The sequence below is a fragment of the Carcharodon carcharias genome, chromosome 6 (genome assembly GCF_017639515.1).
Source record: "Carcharodon carcharias isolate sCarCar2 chromosome 6, sCarCar2.pri, whole genome shotgun sequence".
Lineage (NCBI taxonomy): Eukaryota > Metazoa > Chordata > Chondrichthyes > Lamniformes > Lamnidae > Carcharodon > Carcharodon carcharias.
In genome coordinates, this window is record NC_054472.1 from 154,809,836 (window position 1) to 154,831,429 (window position 21,594).

Consider the following 21,594-nt stretch of genomic DNA (forward strand, 5'->3'; position numbering starts at 1 on the left):
ACACCCACACTCACACACATGCATGGCAGTCAGCCACTTCCTCTCGCGCCCCCTCCCCCTCAGCCTTGGGTTCCACTCCGCACCGTCTTACTCCCGGGCCTCACAGCCAGCCACTGCTCCCCAGTGTCCAGGCCTCTGCTCGCCCACACTCTGCTTCCCAGACCCTGGTTGGAGGTGCTGGGGCACTGCTTTGGTGTGCTCCAGCAGCACTATACCCCTGTGAGTGACCACAACAGCACCAAAAGAAATGAGGGAAAATCCCTGTAATTTTTCTCATAAATTTTTTACTGAGCAAATAATGCAGTATTGGACAGACCTGCAGCTTAAGATATGACAAGCCTCTGTCCCACTGCATTTTCAGTGTAATTATGGAATTGAATTTATGAATCCTGGCATGAAGCTTTAAGTACTGGGAACACGAAATTGTAAATCTAACCTCACATGACCGTATTGGTTGCTTTTCACTTACATCTTTTTTGAAACATTGATGACAGTATGTAAGATTATTGATTTATTCAAATAATAATTAAATATAACTTTAAGAAAATAACATTTAGGAATACAGTATGTGAGTCATTTGAAGCATGGCATGTGGAAAGCATTCAATGTTTTGGAGGAAGCACTGCATGACTGGGCTTGTCCCCGTGTTATGTCTCAATTTGTTGGAGACTTAATTAATTGGGATTGATAGTTATGATTAGTCAACAGCTCCATTATTGTTGTATCAGGTGACTCAAAAGGGAACTTGATGAACTTTGTTCTCCTTTCATCTACCATTTCTTGGATTCCAATGTAATTTCAATTGCATAACATAATCTACATGACAAGTCTCTGTATTCAGGCTAAGCTCTTAATTGCATATTGGTTTGTTTTGTTATTCCACAGCTATTAGCTGTCAGTGGACCATTCCAATCATGGGCTCCCATAGTTGATGGGATTTACCTGCAGGAAACCCCCCTTGCAGCCCTAAGCAGTGGCCGGTATCACAAGGTGGACGTGCTGATTGGGAGTTCGGAGGAGGATGGGCTTGTTAGAAGAGCAAAAGCGATCAAGGTGAGGTGGTCAAAATAAATGTTTTAAGAGTGTTGGAAAGTATTCTTTGCTGCCAAATGCTTGGCCTCTTGTAGATTGACACAATATTGATCACCTGGTGGCTCAGTTAGTGAATTCACTGCCTCATGTGTGACTATAGACCAAAATGCTCCAAATTAACATTCAGTTAGTTACTCAGCTGAGCTGGAAATAAAGGTCCTACAACTGACCTTGGCCTTCAAGGGCTAAGGAGGGAAGATCAACAAAGTTCCTGCTTCTAATTGCTAGCCAGTGATTCCTGCTGAATGTGCGTTTGTTTGTGTGTGTTTGTATACACTTGTGTGGGTGTTGAGTGACAACATGACAGAGACTCAGTTTATGTTATCCACAGTGAAATAGCTTGTTAATATTTGCTGTCACATATTGAACTAAACCACGCAAGTGAGTTCGCTGTGGCCAGTGTGATTCAGTGTCTTTGGGAAAACATGAAGCGGCTGTTTGACCAATCAAAATCAGTCCTTCCACAGACCTCAACTGTCATGGACCCTATCCCCTTCATTAAATGTTTTCTCACTTACAAAAAGTAATTTTGTGACATGTGGAATATCTATCCAACCTCGCATTCAATAGTGAGAGCAATTTTCCGCATCACCTTGGTCTAATTTTCCATGTCTCTGAATCCCAAAGGAATTTGAAATTGTTTACAGGTGTAAAGGAAAATCTTTTATTAAGTTCAAGATCTGATAAAATTATATGTGAATCTCAAAGTAATTGGTAACTTCCAGTGATTTCTGCCACACTCCCTCTACTCCTTCTCTCTTTACATCATTCCTTTGACTCCATTGATTTATTTTCTATTGCTTCAGTCTTTAATTTTGGTGGTTTCTCTGCAACTTTGTTTTGTCGTCCACTTGTTTCCCAAAACACAATGTGTCAGTGCTGCATTACTCCCAATTGGGAGCTCGAAGGGAGTTCAGGGCAGAAATCTGGAATACAATGTTGTGCCCTCTCCTTGTTTGACAATGACTCCCCACTTGATGGACTGAATCGAGCCTATAACTTCTTATTAAAGTCATGGCTCATCTATAGCCCCTCCAATGCCTTTGTCATTCTCCTTACAGCAATGAGGTCTGAATTCTTCAGGTAACTCCTCCGTCCAGTCCCCTTTGATCACCAGCCAACAGATTTGGCGAACTGACTCCTTGTGCTTAATTTGGACAATGGATGACAGAGAAGCTACAGCCCTAAAATTTAGAGATGGGTTATTAGCAAACAATGTTGCTCATCTAAAATTCCTCTACCACTAAATAGGACACAATCACTTGCAACATTTTTTTTGACGTGTAATTGCATTTCTCCATTTTGGTGTCATATGCCTTAAGCTTTAGAAAATAGATAGACGTTATACTTTTATCCCCCTTAAGTACCTTCCCTCATTCAAAACAAAGGGATTCAGCTGTGCCCTACACCCTGTGCTGGCTGCCTGGCAACAATTTCAGTTGTGGAATTGGAATAGTCTCCTTAATTTGCTGTTTGTCAATTTGGCTTTTCATAGCTGCTAACTTTCAGATCCTGTGGAGAAACATATGTATTGATTGTTAACATCACAGAGGAACTAGACTAGCTCATTAAAGGAAGGCTTTGATGCTTTATAAGCTGAAGTTTACAGATGCTTGCTCAGCAAGGTGCTGATAAAATCCTTCCTGTCAGAAGCAAGCATACAGAATATGATGTGTTCTATATTAGTGCCAGGAAATAGCAATCTTTTGGGTCACAGGAAGCATCTAAATAACCTCCATTATCATTCAGTTAAGAAATAAATGAACCAGGAAGGCTTATATATTGACATTGTACCTTTGCCATTCTAAAGCATTGTGACATATGATAGGTCAAATTTGCCCATTTTGAGTAAAACCTGCCAAGTGTCTGCGTCCTACAGGGAGGGAGGTAAAATTCAAACAGCAAGTCAGTGTGGGATTTTTCTTGCTTGCCTTCTTTCAACTGGCACAGGAGCTACACTGGCACAGCTTTGGGGGCAGGCTGCATGCCAACTTTCTTAAGTTGGACTTAAGAAGGTATTATCAAAATCTCACAGACTGTTGTCCATTGTTGTATAATGGAGGTCACTGACACTTTCTAATCAAAGAGTGAAGCTTCATTTCATTGCCTTTTGCCTGAGAAAGCAGGCTGATCAAATATGAGAATTAAGATTTGCAGACTTCCCCATGGTACAAGATTGCTTTGCAGGCACTGTATGTCAACTCTGCCATGTACCAGAATCAAAATGTCCAGCTAGTATGTGACCATAAGTGATGCATTGTGCAAGTTTATGTTCACTATCCTGGCAACAGTCATGATGCTTCATTCTGCAGCAGTGCGCTGTATCAGCTGCCTTTCAGCTACCAAGTTAAACCAAAAGTTGGCTATTGAATGACAAGGGTTACCTACTGATGACATGATTTCAGTTCGTAATACATGCACACATGTGCAGCATACATACATTGAGAGTTAGGCTGGCACAAGAAATGTGATAGAGCAGACCAATGGTGTACTGAAGCTATGATGCCACTACATGAACTGCTCTGGAGTAGCACTACAGTACATGGTTGAATGGGCCTCAAGATTTATAGTGGTAAGATGTATACTGCACAAACTGGCCATCAGGAAGGGATAACCCATGATGCATCATTGGAGCAGGAACATAAGGAGGAGGAAGAAGAAAAAGAGGGGGACACGAAAGAGAAGACAGAAGAGGAAGAATAAGGGAGGCTGCAATGTCGACAACCCCTTTCTGCCTGTGTTGTATGTGAAGAACTCATTCAAGTGGGATACTAGTAATCTCAACTCCAATTCCCCAATACCACAATCCTTACCTGCACTTTGTCATTGACCATTACATCACCCTCTTGGCCACAATGCAAAAACAAACCCAACACACAATGAACCATCCAAAGCAAATTTATAAAAGAAACCATTCTAATTTTGTGTTCTAATTTAAAATGCATTCCCCTAGAACCCGTCTTCGATGTGTCTTTGCCTGTCCTGGTGCTTCAGTTCTCTGCTACCCTGGTTGGCCATGGAGGACAATCTCAGGTAGCTCTGAATCAAGAAGGCCCAGATAGACCCTGCATCATCCGTGGATGGACTGACTGACAGTCAACAGCAAGAAGCAACAGTGATGGGAAGGCAAACTCCATCAACCTGATAGGGGACAGCAAGCCTGTACTCACCTTCACTTCAGTAATCCTAGCAACCTGTTGCTGTTACACCCTGCAAGCTCCTTTAAGCACTGGTAACCACAGCCAAGATGGCAGCATTCTGAGCTTGTATAGCAGCAATCTGACCTGACATAACTTCCAGGACTCAGACTTTTGGTAGAAGCTGCTTGTGCTGATGTGGAAACTGAGACATTAGCCATAAGATGCTGCATCACAATTTGGTTCACAAGCAAGTTAATGGAGTTGCCCATCAGTTCTATGCTAGAAAGGATAGACTTCAAGCACTGCACAAAGTTCTGTGCCAAGCTGGTACCAGGCTCCTTTATGTTGCTTGACATTGAATACAATGGATGGAATCCAGATTTGCACTAAATGTGGTAGCAGGCGGGTAAAAAGATAACGGGTTTTCATGCCATATTGTCCCAAATCCGCCGCATTACTTATGTATTCCTGGGAAACATGCCATTTCCATGGTGGGCTGGCTCTCATTCACCTGCCATCATCTCGCCGCTTCATCATGCCAGGCACCACAGCCGCGCACAGTGCTACCAGCCCAGGACTGCAGCAAAGAAGACATGGCCCGAAAGGCAAGAAGACTGCAGCCCTCGAGTGCCTTTTGGATGCCACAGAGGCCTGCTGTGATGTCCTCTACCCCCGCTCTTGCTGCAGGAGGAGCAGCTACATTACCACTCTGGTTTGGGAAGCGATGGCAGCACTGATCAGTGCCAATGCTGCACAGAAGAGGTTGGCCATCCACTTGTACAAGTCAACATGTGCCCCCGCACACATGCTGGGATACCCTCCTTCCCCAGTACAGCCCTCACCCTGCAGCCTCTTTCCTTGCCTGAGGCCACTTCTCCCCCTTCCCCAAGCAAGACCTTGTCCTGCAGCCATTGAAAAGCCACCCACATATGGCTGATCTGGAAGATAAAGACCTACCCGTGAGCCCCCCTAAAAGTGATGTGACACTGTCTGTGAAGCCTGGTGCTGATGACTACAAGTGCTGACCAAAGCAAGGCAGGCAAACAAACCTTGAAGCCCCAAGCGAAGTGCAGCTCACCAGGTGCACATTGCTCACGTGCTGCCTTGTGAAACACGACGTGTTTTCCCGCCAACATGGGCAGATGATCCAGCGGGCGGGAGGGGCAGGCGGGAGGATGAGTCCGGAGGGCTGGCCTCATAATGATCTGCTGATGTAGCACAATGAGATTCCCAATGTCCGATGGCGGGAAACACAGCCCAAGCGGACAATCGCAAACAGGTTTCACACTGTCGTGCCATATTGTTTGCTCACGCCACCAAACATGCCCGACACCGGGGGGCATGGAAAATCCCAGCCAATCTTTCTGGCAGGCTTCCCAATGAAATAGGCATTGCACCATCACTGCTCTTCTGTAGCCTAGCCTATCTGCCTGCATTACGTTGAATGGGCATGGAGTAATTGGGCATCATGATTCCCACGCCCAATTCTTTCCCCCAATGGATTTACACTCATGCATAATTAAACAAAATTCTGACTCATGCAAACATTCTGATAGACCAAAAGACAACTCATTCACTTCTCGTGCCTAGAATTCTGGATGATATGTAAATAACCAAGTTTGAATGTTGGCATGTAACATTCCCTAATTATTCAGTTTCTAATACTCAGCAGGCCAAATACAGCAAGGTTAACTGAGTTACATTAATCCTTTGATATAAAGTATGTTTTTGTTCAGACTCACTGGATGAGAGGTTTAATGGGCTGCAGCACAAAAGTTTGCAAATAGCTCATTATCTTTAATGAGCCACAGCTTATGCAAATTGTCAAGCAATTATGACATCCTAGGAACAGTGAGAAAGAGCTCAGGAAAAGGCACAGCATTTGGGCCCAGATCTTCCGGTCTCCGGATTGTCGTACCTCTGAGGTACACTGGAAGACGCGCTGGCGGGCCCCTTGGAAATCCCCACGCATGACCACATAGGAATTGCCCAGGAAGTTTCAACTTCCATTGAGCAATTCCCCTGCACCTGGAACCCTCTGAAACGGAGTTAAAGTCGGAGACTTCGGCCGGTTCTGACTCACTTAGCAGAATAGTTACCCAGGAAAAGTTAGAAGGATTAAAACCAGTTCTAGCTCCAGGACAACTATACTACTGACTGCCCCCCGTCCCCCAACAACCCCTTAGACCTCCCCCGAATAACCCCCAACCCCCAACTAATGCCCCCACCCCTGACTACCCCCATGCCCCAACTCACCCTACCCCCTTACCCACTTACTTTACACCCTTAGCTTCTCTCTGTAGCTTCTAAAATGACAGGACTTTTAAATTCACTGGAATAAAGCAGCTACTGCCCTAAAAAGTGGACGTGGCTTGCTTTCCCTTATGCTCCTACACTATGAGGTAAGGACTCCAGAAGCAGGTATGCTCCACATTTCTCAAGATGCCCAGTTCGGAAACCCAGGCAAGGAATGTGCAACTCCAATGCTAGGCAAGTAAACATGAGTGGAGTGGCAATCCGACGGTGATTACCAATCCTCAAAAGATTCAACCTACTGATCCCAAGCCAACTAACTAACTTCTCATCATATTCTTCAATCTCTTCTTTCTCTCCAGAACCTTCTAGATGCATTTTCTATAAACTGGGCTCACAGCTTAGAGCCTGACGTAAGACTGACCAGAGCACATTTTGGGCATTTAGCACTTCCTCCCTGTTTTTTTCAATATTAATTTTAAAATTGTACAAAGTGCACTGACATCAGCAACAAGATTCCTAATGTGTGAAGCCTTGTGCTCTGAGAGCTATTTAGTAAGGTCTACACCCTCATTTCTTCTTTAAGCCCACTTTTCTAATTGAGTAATTTTCTTTGGTAACTTGATTTCACAAATCATTGAGCTAAAATGTTTTCTCTGGCTTCCCTTCTTTTTCCTAATTTGCTCTATTTTTTGAACCTTTCTCCATAGAGAACAATTTATCTGGACTTGTACCTGGGTCAACTCAAAAAGCTTGAATCTCTGTTGTGGGTTTTCCCGAATTCCATAGAATAGTGTAAATGCATTATGTTGTTTTGTGGGATTTCCACTGATCCTTCAGCTGAAGTTACAACAGACGGTCAAGAGAATCGGCATAAAAATCAAATTCCAAAATATCTTATTTACCGTAGAAAACAAATCTAATTCATTACCTTTTCAACATAAATCCAGTTCCTGATATCCAAGAATATTTTCATTAGTTAGCTCTGTATTTAAGTGTGGCAATGGCCCAGATCTTCCAGTCTCTGATCCTTGGAGGCTGGACAAATGACCCAAGATGTGCGTAAAGACCCTGCAGAAGTCTCAATGCATTGACATCCATGAGAACAAAGAATAAAGAAAAGTACAGCACAGGAACAGGCCCTTCAGCCCTCCAAGCCTGCGCCGATCATATTACCTGTCAACTAAAACATTTTGCACTTCCGGGGTTCGTATCCCTCTATTCCCATCCTACTTTGGGATTGCCTGGGAAGCTTGAATTTCCAATGGACAATTCCCCTGCTCCCCAGGACACTCAGTGAATGTCTGAGCTAGTGTCGGAGACTTCGGGCTGTCCAGTGGTACCTACCTGGATAATTATCCAGGAAAATGTTAGACAGAATAATCCTAGTCTAACTCCTGGCAAACTACAGAACCAATCCCACCCAGCCCCCCACAAATCACTAACCACTGACCATCACCCCACTTATAACCACCCCCCTGACCCCCCCCTCCGATTACTCCCAACAGCAACCCTGACCCAACCCAACTCTACTACCCCCATGACACCTCCGATTACTCCTTGACCCCACAACCCAGCACAACTATGCCACTGACCACCTGACTAATTCCCACCAACCAGACCTCTCAATCTGATCAGATTAAGCCCCAACCCACCTACACCCACACCCAACTACCCCCACATCCATCTACCCACTCACCCACCTACACACCTTACCTACTTACTCACTCATCCACCTACCCATCTACCCACTCACAGCTACCCACCTCACCCATCTAGCCACTCACCCATCTACCAGCCCAGCAATCCACCAGCCCAGTCACCCACCATCTCACCCACACCACCATCATACCCACCTGCCACCTACCCACCAACCCACTCACCCGCTCATCCATTCACCCATCGGCCATCCTCTCACCTGTCACCCTACCCATTTGTCACCTCACCGACCTACCCATTCACCCAGTCACCCAACTACAAGCTCAATGACCCACTTCCTCACCCACTTGTCACCTTTAACCTGCATCCCTAACACCTTCCACCCTACCAACCTGCAACTTCACCCACCCACCTACCAGCTCAGCTACCGATCAGCTCAGCCACCTACCCACTCACCCACCTACCCACCTCACCCATCTATCCACTCACCCACCTGTCTAGATCCACCTACCCGCTCACCCACCTACCCGCTTGCTCACCTTTCTGCTCACCCAACTACAACCTCAGTCACCCACCACCCCATCCACCTGCAACCTCACCTACCTAACCACTCACCTACCTACCCAATCACCCATATATCCACTCATCCATCTAACCACCCATCCACCTACTCACCCAACCACCTACCAGCTCAGCCACCTGCCACCCTATCACCTGCAATCCCAACCACCTGCTACCCTACTTACCCACCATTCTACCTTCATGCCACCCCACCACCTGCCACCTCACCCATTTGTCACCTCAGCCACCTGTCACTCTAACAACCTACCACCTCACCCACCTACCATGTTACCCACCTGCAACGACCTCAACCACCTGCCACCCTAAACAGCTGCCACCTTACCCAACTACCAGCCCACCCACATACAATATTACCCAGTTTCCAACCTACCCAGCTGCCAACCTACTGTTGAGACTTGTGAGTCCAAATTGCATGCTTCATGTGGGATGGCCGAATTGGTAGAGTAGTTCAGCAGACATTTCTGAGGTGGAACACATTCTATTTACTTCCAAGGTGCTCAGCAGCGACACATCCGTGATTCCACGCCACACTCAATCTATGTACTACCCAACTGCCACCCTGCCCATCTACCACTTTGCCCGCACATGATCCTACTCAACTGCCACCCTAAACATGTACCACCATGCCCATCGGCCATGCTACCCATCTATCATGCTGTCCACACATGACCCTACCCACATCTCACCCTACCCAATTGCCATCTCACCCACCTACCACCCACCTACTTACCTCACCCATCCTATCCATTTACCTAATTACCACACCCACTTACCCACCTTACCCATTTACTCATTCATCCAGTCACCCATTCACTAACATTCACACTGGACCTTTAAACTTAACATTAGTTATGGCAGTTAATTTCTTTTTTAGTTACTCATTCAAGGAATGTGGGCTTCACTGGCTAGGCAAACATTTATTGCCCACCCCTAAATGCCCTTGAGAAAGTGGTGGTGAGCTACCTTCTTGAACCGCTGAAATCCATGTGATGTAGATGCACCCACAGTGCTGTTAGGGAGGGGGTTCCAAGATTTTGACACAGTGACAGTGATATATTTCCAAATCAGGATGGGGAGTGACTTGGAGGGGAACTTTCAGGTGGTGGTATTCCCATGTATCTGCTTGTCTGTTGTCCTTCTAGATGGTAGAGGAAGTGGGTTTGGAAGGTGCTGTCTAAGGAAACTTGGTGTTTCTTCACTGAATCTTGTAGGTGGCACACACTGCTGACATTGCATCAGTGGTGGAGGGAGTGAATGTTTGTGGATGGGGTGCCAATCAAGCGGGCTGTGTGGTTCTGGATGGTGTCAAGCTTCTTGAGTGTTGTTAAAGCTGCAATCATCCAGGCAAGTGGAGAGTATTTCATCACACTCCTGACTTGTGCCTTGTAGATGGTGGACAGGCTTTGGGGAGTCAGGAAATGAGTTACTCACCACAGGATTCCTAATCTCTGATTTGCTCTTGTAGCCATAGTATTTATACTCTTTCCTCACCTCTGGAGGTCAGGTCTTTTGTCCATGTAATGAGGTCAGGAGCTGAGTGGCCCTGGCAGAACCCAAACTGAGCATCAGTAAGCAGGTTATTGTTAAGCAAGTACTGCTTGATAGAACTGTTGATGAGCCCTTCCATTACTCATGATTGAGAGTAGACTGATGGAGCAGTAATTGGCCGGGTTGGATTTGTCCTGTTTGTTGTGTACAGGACATACCTGGGCAAACTTTCACATAGTGGGTAAATGTTGTAGCTGTTCTGGCGCGGCAAGTTCTGGAGCACAAGTCTTCAGTACTGTTGCTGGAATATTGTCAGGGCCCATCGCCTTTGCAGGATCCAGTGCCTTCAGCTGTTTCTTTATATCACAGATCAAATTGGCTGCAGATTGGCATCTGTGCTGCTAGGACTTCTGGCAGACACCAAGATAGATCATCCACTTGGCATTCTGGCTGAAGATTGAAGCAAATGCTTCAGCCTTATCTTTTACACTAACATGCTGGGCTCCCTCATCAATGAGGATGGGGGTATTTGTGGAACCTCCTCCTCCAGTGAGTTGTTTAAATGTCCACCACCATTCATGACTGGATGTGTCAGTACTGAAGAGCTTCTTTCAGATCGGTTGGTTGTGGAATCGCTTAGCTCTGTTTATCACTTGCTGCTTATGCGGTTTGGCATGCAAGTAGTCCTGTGTTGTAGCTGCACCAGGTTGACACCTCATTTTTAGGTATGCCTGGTTCTGCTCCTGGGATGCCCTCCTGCACTCTTCATTGAACCAGGGTTGATCCCCTGGCTTGATGGTAATGGTAGAGTGGAGGATATACTGGGCCATGAGGTTACAGATTGTGGTTGAGTACAATTCTGCTGCTGCTGATGGCCCACAGCATTTCATGGTTACCCAGTCTTGAGTTGCTAGATCTGTTTGAAATCTATCCCATTTAGCCCGGTGGTAGTGCCACACCACACGATGGGACTTCATTTCCACAACGACTGTGCGTTGCTACTGATATTGTCATGGACAGATGCTTCTACGGCAGGCAGGTTGGTGAGAATGAGGTCAAGTATGTTCTTCCGTCTCCACCTGCCGCAGACCCAGTCTAGCAGCTATGTCCTTTAGGGCTCGGCCAGCTTGGCCAGTAGTGGTGCTTCTGAGCCACTCTTGGTGATGGACATTGAAATCCCCCACACAGAGTACATTCTGTGCCCTTGCCACCCTCAGTGCTTCCTCCAAGCGGTGTTGAAGACAGAGGGGCACTGATTCATTAGCTGAGGGAGGGTGATACGTGGTAATCAGCAGGAGGTTTCCTTGCCCATGTTTGACCTGATGCCATGAGATTTTTTGGGGTTTGGAGTCGATGTTGAGGACTCCCAGGGCAACTCCCTCCTAACTGCATACCACTACTGCCATCTCTGCTGTGTCTGTCCTGCCGGTGGGACAGGACACACCCAGGGATGGTAATGGTAGTGTTTGGAACATTGTCTGTAAGGTATGATTCCATGAGGGTGACTATGTCAGGCTGTTGATTGACTAGTCTGTGAGACAGCTCTCCCAAATTTGGCACTAGCCCCCCAGATTTTAGTAAGGAGGACTTTGCAGTGTCGACAGGGCTTGTTGTTGTTGTTTCCGGTGCCTAGGTCGATGCTGGGTGGTCCGTCCGGTTTCATTCCTTTGAGACTTTTTAAGCAGTTTCATGCAACTGAGTGGCTTACTAGGCCATTTTAGAGGACATTTAAGAATCACATGTACACCAGACCAGGTGAGGGCGGCAGGTTTCCTTCTCTAAAGGACATTAGTGAACCTGATGGGTTTTTACGACAATCATGGTCATCATTAAACTTCTAATTCCAGATTTTTATTGAATTCAAATTCCACCATCTGCCCCAGGTCCCCTGAGCATTACCCTGGGTCTCTAGATTACTAGTCCAGTGCCAAAGCCGCTATGCCACTGCCTCACCATAAATGCCGTAAAAATGGGACATGTCCTGTCCTCACCCACCGCTGCGATGGGGCTCTTCGATGGATGCTGCACTCAGCATTTCAGGAGAAGCCAGGTTTAGAAAACCCAGCAAGAAATGTAGATTACTGTCAGGGCATGGATAAGTTCAAGCAGTGTGGCAATCCGACAATTATTGCCGCTCTGTGCAAGATCCAAGTCATTGTCCTTCCTTTGATTGGTTATAGTACATAGTATCACATGTGAAGTTGTCCTACATCTTGTCAGTTTTGCAGGCTGCCTATGATTCATAGAACCATTGGAGTGCAGAATGGGGGAAACTTGCCACTGTTCTGCTGTTGGACCTTCCTTGAACATTCCAAAGATCCTGAAAAATCTCAGTGGGATGGAATGATGTTTTTGTGTTTCAAAGTTGCATCCACGCTTGTTACTATCCACAATAGATGGAGTTTTGTTCCTTGTAGGTGGAGTTGAACTTAAAACTTCATAATTGCTTAGAAAGTACTTCACCCTGGATGTGCTCAACTCTCTCACAATATTGCAGGGAGAGGATTTGTTTCATGGACACTTTTGCAGATCATCCATACTCATGACTTTAACAGAGAAACTAAGAGCCCTGCATGTTGGCTATACAAACTAACTCCAGGACATTAATACTGTAAGAAGTTTAGGCTCTTGCCTTAGATATTCTCTCAGGTGCTCATCACTCCTACGTGGGGTCGAAGAATCTTACATTTGGCCTGTGCACATTCTGCCCAATATCTAACTTTTAGTGATCAATGAGTGGACATCTTTAGGATCTGAACTTGATATTGTGTCTACTCCTATGGAGCTCCTCCAGTTCTTTTGAAAACAAACCGAGAAACACTTGATGAAACAAGGCCAGATACTAATCATTATTTCATGGATAGCAAGTGAACAGCCAACACAATTAAAATTTCACTTACTTCACTCAATCTCACATCTCTTCTTAAAAAAAAATACAAATGCTCTGTCTCTTTTTTGCACTGACTTTAATTTTGCCACGCATTTCTGTCTAGACAATTGTTACAGACTAATTCCTCCTCTCACTACCCGTCCATCAACACCAAGGTGTTTTTGATTTGCTTCCTCCTCTATAAGCGGTGGCGTATTTCCCAATCCCTCTCTTTTGGCGTGATCAAATTTCCTAATAATAACCCCACAGCAAACTCGAGATGGGATGAATTCAAAGGATTAGTTTATTTACCCACATTCAAAATGCGGGAGGAGGGTCACAATGTTTCCTCCTTTGCATTCATACAGTAAAAGAGGTGTAGAGAAAAGAAAGGTTTACAATGCAGAGAACACAGAGAAAAGAAATATTGTTGTACATGGGTTCCAAAGTCCAGAATCAAAGTCCAATCAGGTATTCCTTCTTGGTGGGCTGAAAATCAATACTAGATAAATCAATTTTCCAGTGGTGTTGACTTCACATGATGGGATAGGCATGCAGAGATGAATCAGTTTTGTAAGCGATGATACAGAATTTCCAGCATAAACAGCATAGATGGGGCCAGATGTCAAACCTGGGCCAGAGCTCCTCATCAGATGGTTAAAAAAGAAGACTGACCTATGCAGTTCAGCAAGGAATATTACTAGTTCCACAGCCAGAGACCCATGTCACATGGCTCCCACCTCTTCATACTATCTTTGACAAAGGACGTGTATCCCTTGCCTGGGTCCCCAAGATTGTAAAATATCTTAACCACTAAGAATGGTAAGGAAGGTTGCGGGGGCCCTTTGTCTTAGCAGATGAGCAGACTCCTGTTGGCCAGCCTGGGTTATGAAATGCAGATGCCCTTTTATATCTCTATTTGTATTTGAATTCCCCGATACTGCAAGGTAGCTTCTTTTGCTTGTGCTCATGAGCAGACATAGATTCAACCATTTTAGGTCTTTATCTATTTTGAAATTTTTAGGGATAGCAATGAGCATATCTCTATATATGTTTTATAAAAAATGAGCTACATGGTGAGGTCCTAGTTCCTCACACAACCATTCATTGCAGGTCTTGACCTTTTCTATTTTTAACTTCCAATCCCAGGCCAATATGCTGTGCAGTCCTTTCCTCAAAACATGACTGTCTCTTGGACATGATTCCAGAGAGCTAAAGGCCAACTCACCAGCACTCTGTCAACCAAACTGATTACCCTATTTCCCAAGAGTATATTCAGCTATTCCTCACAGCCACTTCATGTGTGTCCACACAGGTAGAACCACATCCTTACAACGTTTGATAGGATTTGGCTCTCTACAATGGTACTGTTAATTGCTTAAGTCCCGTGGACATCCTGGATAATGGACCGGGTGAAACAATAGTTCATCATATTTTATCAATTTTTATCAGGCTGTTAGTTGTGACATTGTCCAAACCAGCTCTAGTAGTTTTAATACGCATTTTACAATTCCTGTGACCTACAGTTTTCATTCGTTTATCAAACCTGTGCAAACGCACAGCTATTGGGAATTTCCTCATGCTTTATCCAGTTCTGCCAGCATAACCTCAGCAGAGTTTAGCAGAAACCCCATAAATGTACATAAGCAATATTTCTAAATAATTGCTGAACTTACAATGCCAGACAAAGATGAAGCCTCAAGAAAATTCACCCCATTGTTTTAAAACACAACCTGGAAACATAGCATAAGCCCAAACCTCTTTCCAAGAAAAAGATTAACCAAAGCTTTCCAAGGTTTCCAAGGGTCACGCATACCCCTCCGAGCCAGAGGGTTGAGAGTTCAAGTTTCACTCTAGGGAATTGAATACTTAATCCAGGCTGACACTTCAGTGCAGTGCTGAGGAAGTGCTACACTGTTGAAGGTGTTGGATTAGATGTTAAAGACCTCCTGGCAGTATCTGAGGAAAGCAGAAAAGTTCTCCTTAGCGTCTTAGCCAATATTTTTCATTTTTAAAAAATCAACAAATTAGATTATGTGGTCATTATATCATTGTTTTTTGAGTGAACTTTGGCTGCCATGTGACTTTACAATCATGACTACAATTCAAAAGTACTTAATTGCTATAAAGCACTTTGGGATATCCTGTGGTAGTGAAAAGTACTTTATAAATTTGAGTTCTTTCTTACTTTTCTTAGCCCAGAGCTGAGTAAACGGTTGTTACAATCATATTAATTATTCATAGAAAGTCCATCTTTAACACAATCAATCTAAAACAGATATGCACTAACTACAAGGGTTTCAGTGGTGAGGAAATGGAACATCTTTCCCAGTGTCACATTCAATGTCAGTAATTAGTATTCACAAGCCATGATGGGTCAGATGAAGATCTAGGTTGGCTCCACACTCTGGGTCAATGCCAGCTTAAAAGAGCGTACCTTGCTGTACCAATCTATTGTTATTTCACACACACCATCACCCTAATGACTCCTCTGAGTTTAATAGCCAATTTAGTTTCACTGAATTATGAGTTTTTTTTCCCAAGGACTTGTGACCACTTCAAACCACTTCAATGCTGCCCAAACTGATTTCACTTAGGATTGTTGCAGATGCAGGTTCCCCATCAGGGTCATATTTGAGCCTAGTTCCCAGAAGTGAAGTTGTATAAGTCAATGTTCCCAACCTCTTAAACGATCAAATCTTAGCTTATTCCGATTCATAGCAAAAGAAGGGGAAGTGAAACATGACACAATGTCCAGTGGCACCCTTCAAGTTGTGCCATCATTTCTATGACTCAATCTTAAGATTCCTTGCTTTGAAATTATGCCCTTTGCATATATAGGAGGAGTCTAACTGCCAGCAGGTTTCAGCTGGGCAGAAGGAAGGACAAGTGTCAATGCCTCTCCTCAATAGCATTGGCTTGAGGCTATTTTAACACTGCAGTCTCACTTTCGCCCTATCAACTAGCTGCCTGTGTCAAATTGTGACCAATGAAACATGATGTCGCACACATTCAGGTCAGCTGAAGTGATATTCTGTCCCAATTCGGAAAGCTGTGATGGAACGTCTGCAATGGGGCATCTCCCATCACTTCTTCCTGTGAAACATTTTCCCAGGCAGCTAGTGCAATTGGCTGCTTCTCTGTCCTTAGGTTCATACAAGTTCAAAAGATAGCTGATGACCATTTCGTGACTTACAGCTCTAAATCATGAGGGCAAACTCAAGGATCTGGATCTGGCTGTAACAAGGACACATTGAAATTAGCTAAAGATGCAAAATTTTCCCTTGCACCAATAATAAAAAACTGATACAGTGGCCCCTCTAATGGGAATGTAAAAGTTACCACATTCCCATGTTCAGAAAATTAAAAAAAGATGAGAATATTGAATGAAAATGTATCAAGTATTTAAATGTTATCTTTATTTATAAGCAGACGTTAATACAAAAGCAAAATACTGCAGATGTAATTGGAAGCTTGTGAGGAGTGGTGTACTGCAGGGATTGGTGCTGGGACCCTTACTGTTTGTAGTGTAAATTAATGATTTAAGCATGAATATCGGAGGTATGATCAGTAAGTTTGCAGATGACATGAAAATGTTCATATTATTATTTTACTGTTAGTATTCCAATAATGTTTCTGTCCTAACATTTGAGAAGACAGATTGTTATGTTTCAGTGCCATAGCATGTGAGATTTAAGCAACTAAAATCAATCAGTCCAAAGCTTCAGGAGAATCCTAGAACTTGCCAGTAATTTCACCTTCATGACAATGCTGATAGATTGCTGGCTGCATGCCAGAGAAAGCAGTATCAGTTCTTATTTTTCAAATATTGCCACATAATTTCATAACCCCAGCCTATCAAATCTTTCCTCATAGCTGCAATTTTCAAACCCTGGCAAGATTCTTATAAATCTGCTCTGTACTCTCTCCAGAGCAATTATGTCCTTCCTGTAATGTGTAGACCAGAGCTGTACACAAAATTCCAGCTGTGGCCTAACCAGTGTTTTATACAGTTCCAGAATTACATCCCTGCTTTTGTATTCTATATCTCATCCAATAAAGGGAGACATCCTATATGCTTTTTTTTCTACCTTATCCACCTGTCCTGCCACTTTCAGGGACCCCGTGGACAAGCACACCAAGGTCTCTCACTTCCTCTACTCTCTCAATATCCTCCCATTTATTGTGTACTCCCTAGCTTCGTTTGCCCTCCCCATATGCATTACCTCACACTTTTCTGGATTGAATTATATCTGTCGCTTTTCTGCCCATTCAGCCAACCATTGATATCATTCTGGAGACAGCAGCTATCCTTTTCAATTTCAACCACAATTTTGGTGGCATCTGCAAATTTCCCAATCATGCCACCAATATTTAAGTCCAAATCATTAACATATACAACAAACAGCAAGAGTTCCAACAGTGAGCTCTGTGGAACACGACTGGAAATCATTTTCCATTCTCAAAAACATCCATCAACCACTACTCTTTGTTTCCCATTGCTGAGCCAATTTTGAATCCAACTCGCCACGTTCCCCAGTAGCCCATGGGCTTTTACTTTTCTGACCAGTCTGCCATGTGGGACCTTGTCAAATGCCTTACTAAAATCCATGCAGACAACATCCACTGCACTACCCTCATCAATCCTTTCATTACTTTCTCAAAAAATTCAATTAACTTAATAAGACACAACCCCCTCCTAATAAAACCATGCTGATTGTCCCTGATTTCTCCATTCTTTTCCAAATGACAGTTTGTCCTGTCTCTCAGAATTGCTTCTAATAATTTGCCCACTAAAGAAGACAGACTGATCAGCCTATAATTACTTGGTCTATTCTTTGCACCCTTTTTAAATAATGGTACAACATTCGCAGACCTCCAATCCTCTGGTACCTCACCTGTATTTAGTAAGGATTAGAAAATGATCCTCGGAGCATCCGTTATTTCCACCCTGGCTTCCTTTAACAGCCTGGGATACAATCCATCCGGCCCTGGCGATTTATCCACTTTCAAAGATGTCGACCCTCCAGTACACCCTCTCACAGGATACTTATTGTATCTAATATTTCACACTCCTCCTCTTTAACCGGAATATCTGTTTCATCCCTCTCTTTAGTGAAGATAGAGACAAGTACTCATTGACAACCCTGACCACATCTTCAGTATCAGAGCACAAGTTACCATATACATCTCCAATCAGCCCTACATTTTCCTTAGTCATTCTTTTGCTCTTCATGTACTGGTAAAATATCTTTGGGTTTTCTTTTATTTTACCTGCCAATATTTTTTTCACACCTTTTCTTTGCTTTCCTAATTACTTTTCTTACTTCACCCCTGTACCTCCTATACTCTTCTGGGCTTTCTACAGTATAAAGTTTTTTGTGACTGTCATAAGCTGTCTTTTTCTGCTTTATCTTACCTTGTATACTTCTAGATAATCAAGGGCTCTAGATTTGGCAGCACTGCCCTTTTTCTTTGTGGGGACACGTATACACTGTGTTCATTGAATGCCTTCTACTGGTGTGAGACTGATTTCCCTTGAAGTAGCTGTAACCAGTCTACTTTCGCAAGACCACCTCTCAGCTTCATAAAATTTGTCTTTCCCCAAATTAGAACTTCTACTCCTGTTCTGCCCTTATCCTTTTCCATAATTATATTAAATCTAGCTGTATCATGGTCACTCTCTCCAAAATGATCACCCACTACTTCTCCATCCACTTGCCCAGCTTCAATTCCTAATACTAAATCCAGAATTGTACTCCCTCTTGTTGGGCTTGTTGCGTACTGGCTAAAAAAGTTCTCTTGAATGCAGTTCAAGAATTTTGTGACCTCTGTGCCTATTACACTGTTCATATTCCAGTTGATATTAGGGTAGCTGAAGTCCTCAACTATTACTGCCCTATTGTTTTTGCACACAAACATTTGCCTACATATTTGCTATTCTAACTTCCTTCCATTATTTGGGTCTATAGCACACTCCAGGTAGTGTGGCTGCCCCCTTTTTATTCCTGAGCTCAACCATATGCCATTTGATGCTTCATTTAGCATCAAATGCCATATGGTTGTCATTTGCCAGCTGTAATTGATTCATTGACCAATAACGCTACACCCCAACCTTTTTTATCCCTCTCTCTATTCTTGAAAACCTTATATCCAGGAATGTTGAGCTGCCATTTTTGCCCCTCATTAAGCCAAGTTTCCATTGTAGCAATGATATATGCTGCCATGTGTCTATCTGTGCCCTCAGCTCATCGGCTTTGTTTGCTGAAAAGCTTTTAATAATTGCTTCTTCTGGCTTTCAGAGTCACCCGCTAATTTTCTGCCTTCCGCTCCCTGCTCTGAATTTGTCCTATCTGAATCTGCCCTCAGGTTCCCACCCCACTGCTGATCCAGTTTAAACCCTCCTAATAACACTAGCAAATCTTCCTGCAATGACATTCGTTCCAGTCCTGTTCAATGTGTAGACTATCCGGCTTGTACAGCTCCTACTTTCCTCAGAACCGATCCCTGTGCCCCAGAAAGCTGAAGCCCTCACTCCTGCACCATTTCTCCAGCCACGCATTCATTTGGTGTATTCTCCTATTTCCATACTGCCTTGCATGTGGCCTTGGAAGTAATCGGGAGATTACTACCTTTGAGGTCCTGCTTGCCAATCTCGTTCCTAACTCTCTGAACTCATCCTGCAGGACCTCATCCCTTTCTCCACCTATATCATTGGTACCAATGTGAACCACAACCTCTGGCTGTGCACCCTCACCCTCCAGAATGCTCTGAAGCTGCTCGGTGATATCCATGACCCTTGCACCAGGGAAGCAACATACCACCCTGAAATCAAGTCTGCGACCACAGAAGCGCCTGTCTGATCCCCTATCTATAGAATCCCCTACCACTATTGTTATTCTCTCTTTTCTGCCCCCATTCCTGCACAATTGAGCCACTCATGGTGCTCTGGCCATGATTCTCGCTGCTCTTTCCAGAGGAACCCCCTCCTTCATTTGTACTCAGTACCTGTTAGAAAGTGGGATATTCTCAGGGATCTGCTGCACTACCTGCCTTGCCTTTCTTGTCTGTTGGATGGCCACCCAGTTTCCCCTGTGGGAGAGACTAGAACTAGGGGATACATTTTAAAAATAAGGGGTCTCCCATTAAAGATGGAAGTGAGGAGAATTTTTTTCTCTCAGGGGATTGTGAATCTGTGGTACTGTTTTCCCCAGAGATTGGTGTCGGCAGGGTCCTTAAATATTTTTAAGGCTGAGTTAGATAGATTCTTGATTGACAAGGGAATCAAAGTGGAGGTGATGGCCTAGTGGTATTGTTGCTGGACAAGTAATCCAGAGACCCAGGGAAATGCTCTGGGGGCCTGGGTTTGAATCCTGCCATGGCAGATAGTGGAATTTGAATGAAAAGTCTTTGATGACCATGAAGCCATTATTGATTGTCTTAAAAACCTATCTGGTTCACTAATGCCATTTAGGGTAGGAAATCTGTTCTGGCCTACATATGACTCCAGATCCACAGCAATGTGGTTGACTCTTAAATGCCCTCTGAAAATGGCCTAGCAAGCCATTAAGTTGTAACAAACCTCTACAAAGTCACAAAAAAGGAGCGAAACCAGACGGACCACCCGGCATCAAACAAGGCACCAGAAATGACAAAGGCAATCGCAGCCCTGTCGGCCCTGCAAAGTCCTCCTTAGTAACATCTGGGGACTAGTGCCAAAATTGGGACAGCTATTTCACAGACTGGTCAAGCCACAGTCTGACATAGTCATCCTCACAGAATCATACCTTCCAGATAATGTCCCAGCCACCACCGTGGACAGGACAGACCCAGCACAGATACCGGCACATTAGTATACAGTGGGGAGGGTGTTGCCCTGGGAATCCTCAACATGGACTCTGGACCCCATGAAGTCTTATGGCATCAAGTCAAACATGGGCAAGGAAACCTCCTGCTGATTACCACGTACCGCCCTCCCTCAGCTGACTCAGTGCTCCTCCATGTTGAAAACCACTTGGAGGAAGTACTGAGGGTGGCAAGGGCACAGATTGCATTCTGGGTGGGGGACTTCAATGTCCATCACCAAGAGTGGCTCGGTAGCACCTCTACTGACCGAGCTGGTTGAGTCCTGAAGGACATAACTGTTAAACTGGGTCTGCAGCAGGTGGTGAAGGAACCAACAAGAGGGAAAAACATACTTAACCTCATCCTCACCAACCTGCCTGCCGCAGATGCATCAGTCCATGACAGTATGGGTAGGAATGACCATCGCATAGTCATTGTGGAGACAAAGTCCCGCCTTCACATTGAGGATACCCTCCATCATGTTGTGTGGCATTACTACCATGCTAAATGGAATAGATTTCGAACAAATCTAGCAACTCAACACTGGACAACCATAAGGCACTGCGGACCATCAGCAGCAGATTTGTACTCAAACACAATCTGTAACCTCATGGCCCAGTATATCCTCCACTCTACCATTACCATCAAGCCAGGGGATCAATCCTG

The 21,594-nt window shown here is 44.4% G+C and overlaps 1 protein-coding gene across 1 annotated transcript in view; it reads left to right on the forward strand.

Annotated features, from left to right (window-relative positions):
* tg (thyroglobulin) overlaps positions 1-21,594 on the forward strand; it is a 463,025-nt gene that overhangs the window by 343,370 nt on the left and 98,061 nt on the right. Inside the window, exon 44 of the mRNA XM_041189302.1 lies at positions 886-1,053. Coding sequence (XP_041045236.1) covers positions 886-1,053 — 168 coding nt within the window. The remainder of the gene's footprint in view (positions 1-885; positions 1,054-21,594) is intronic.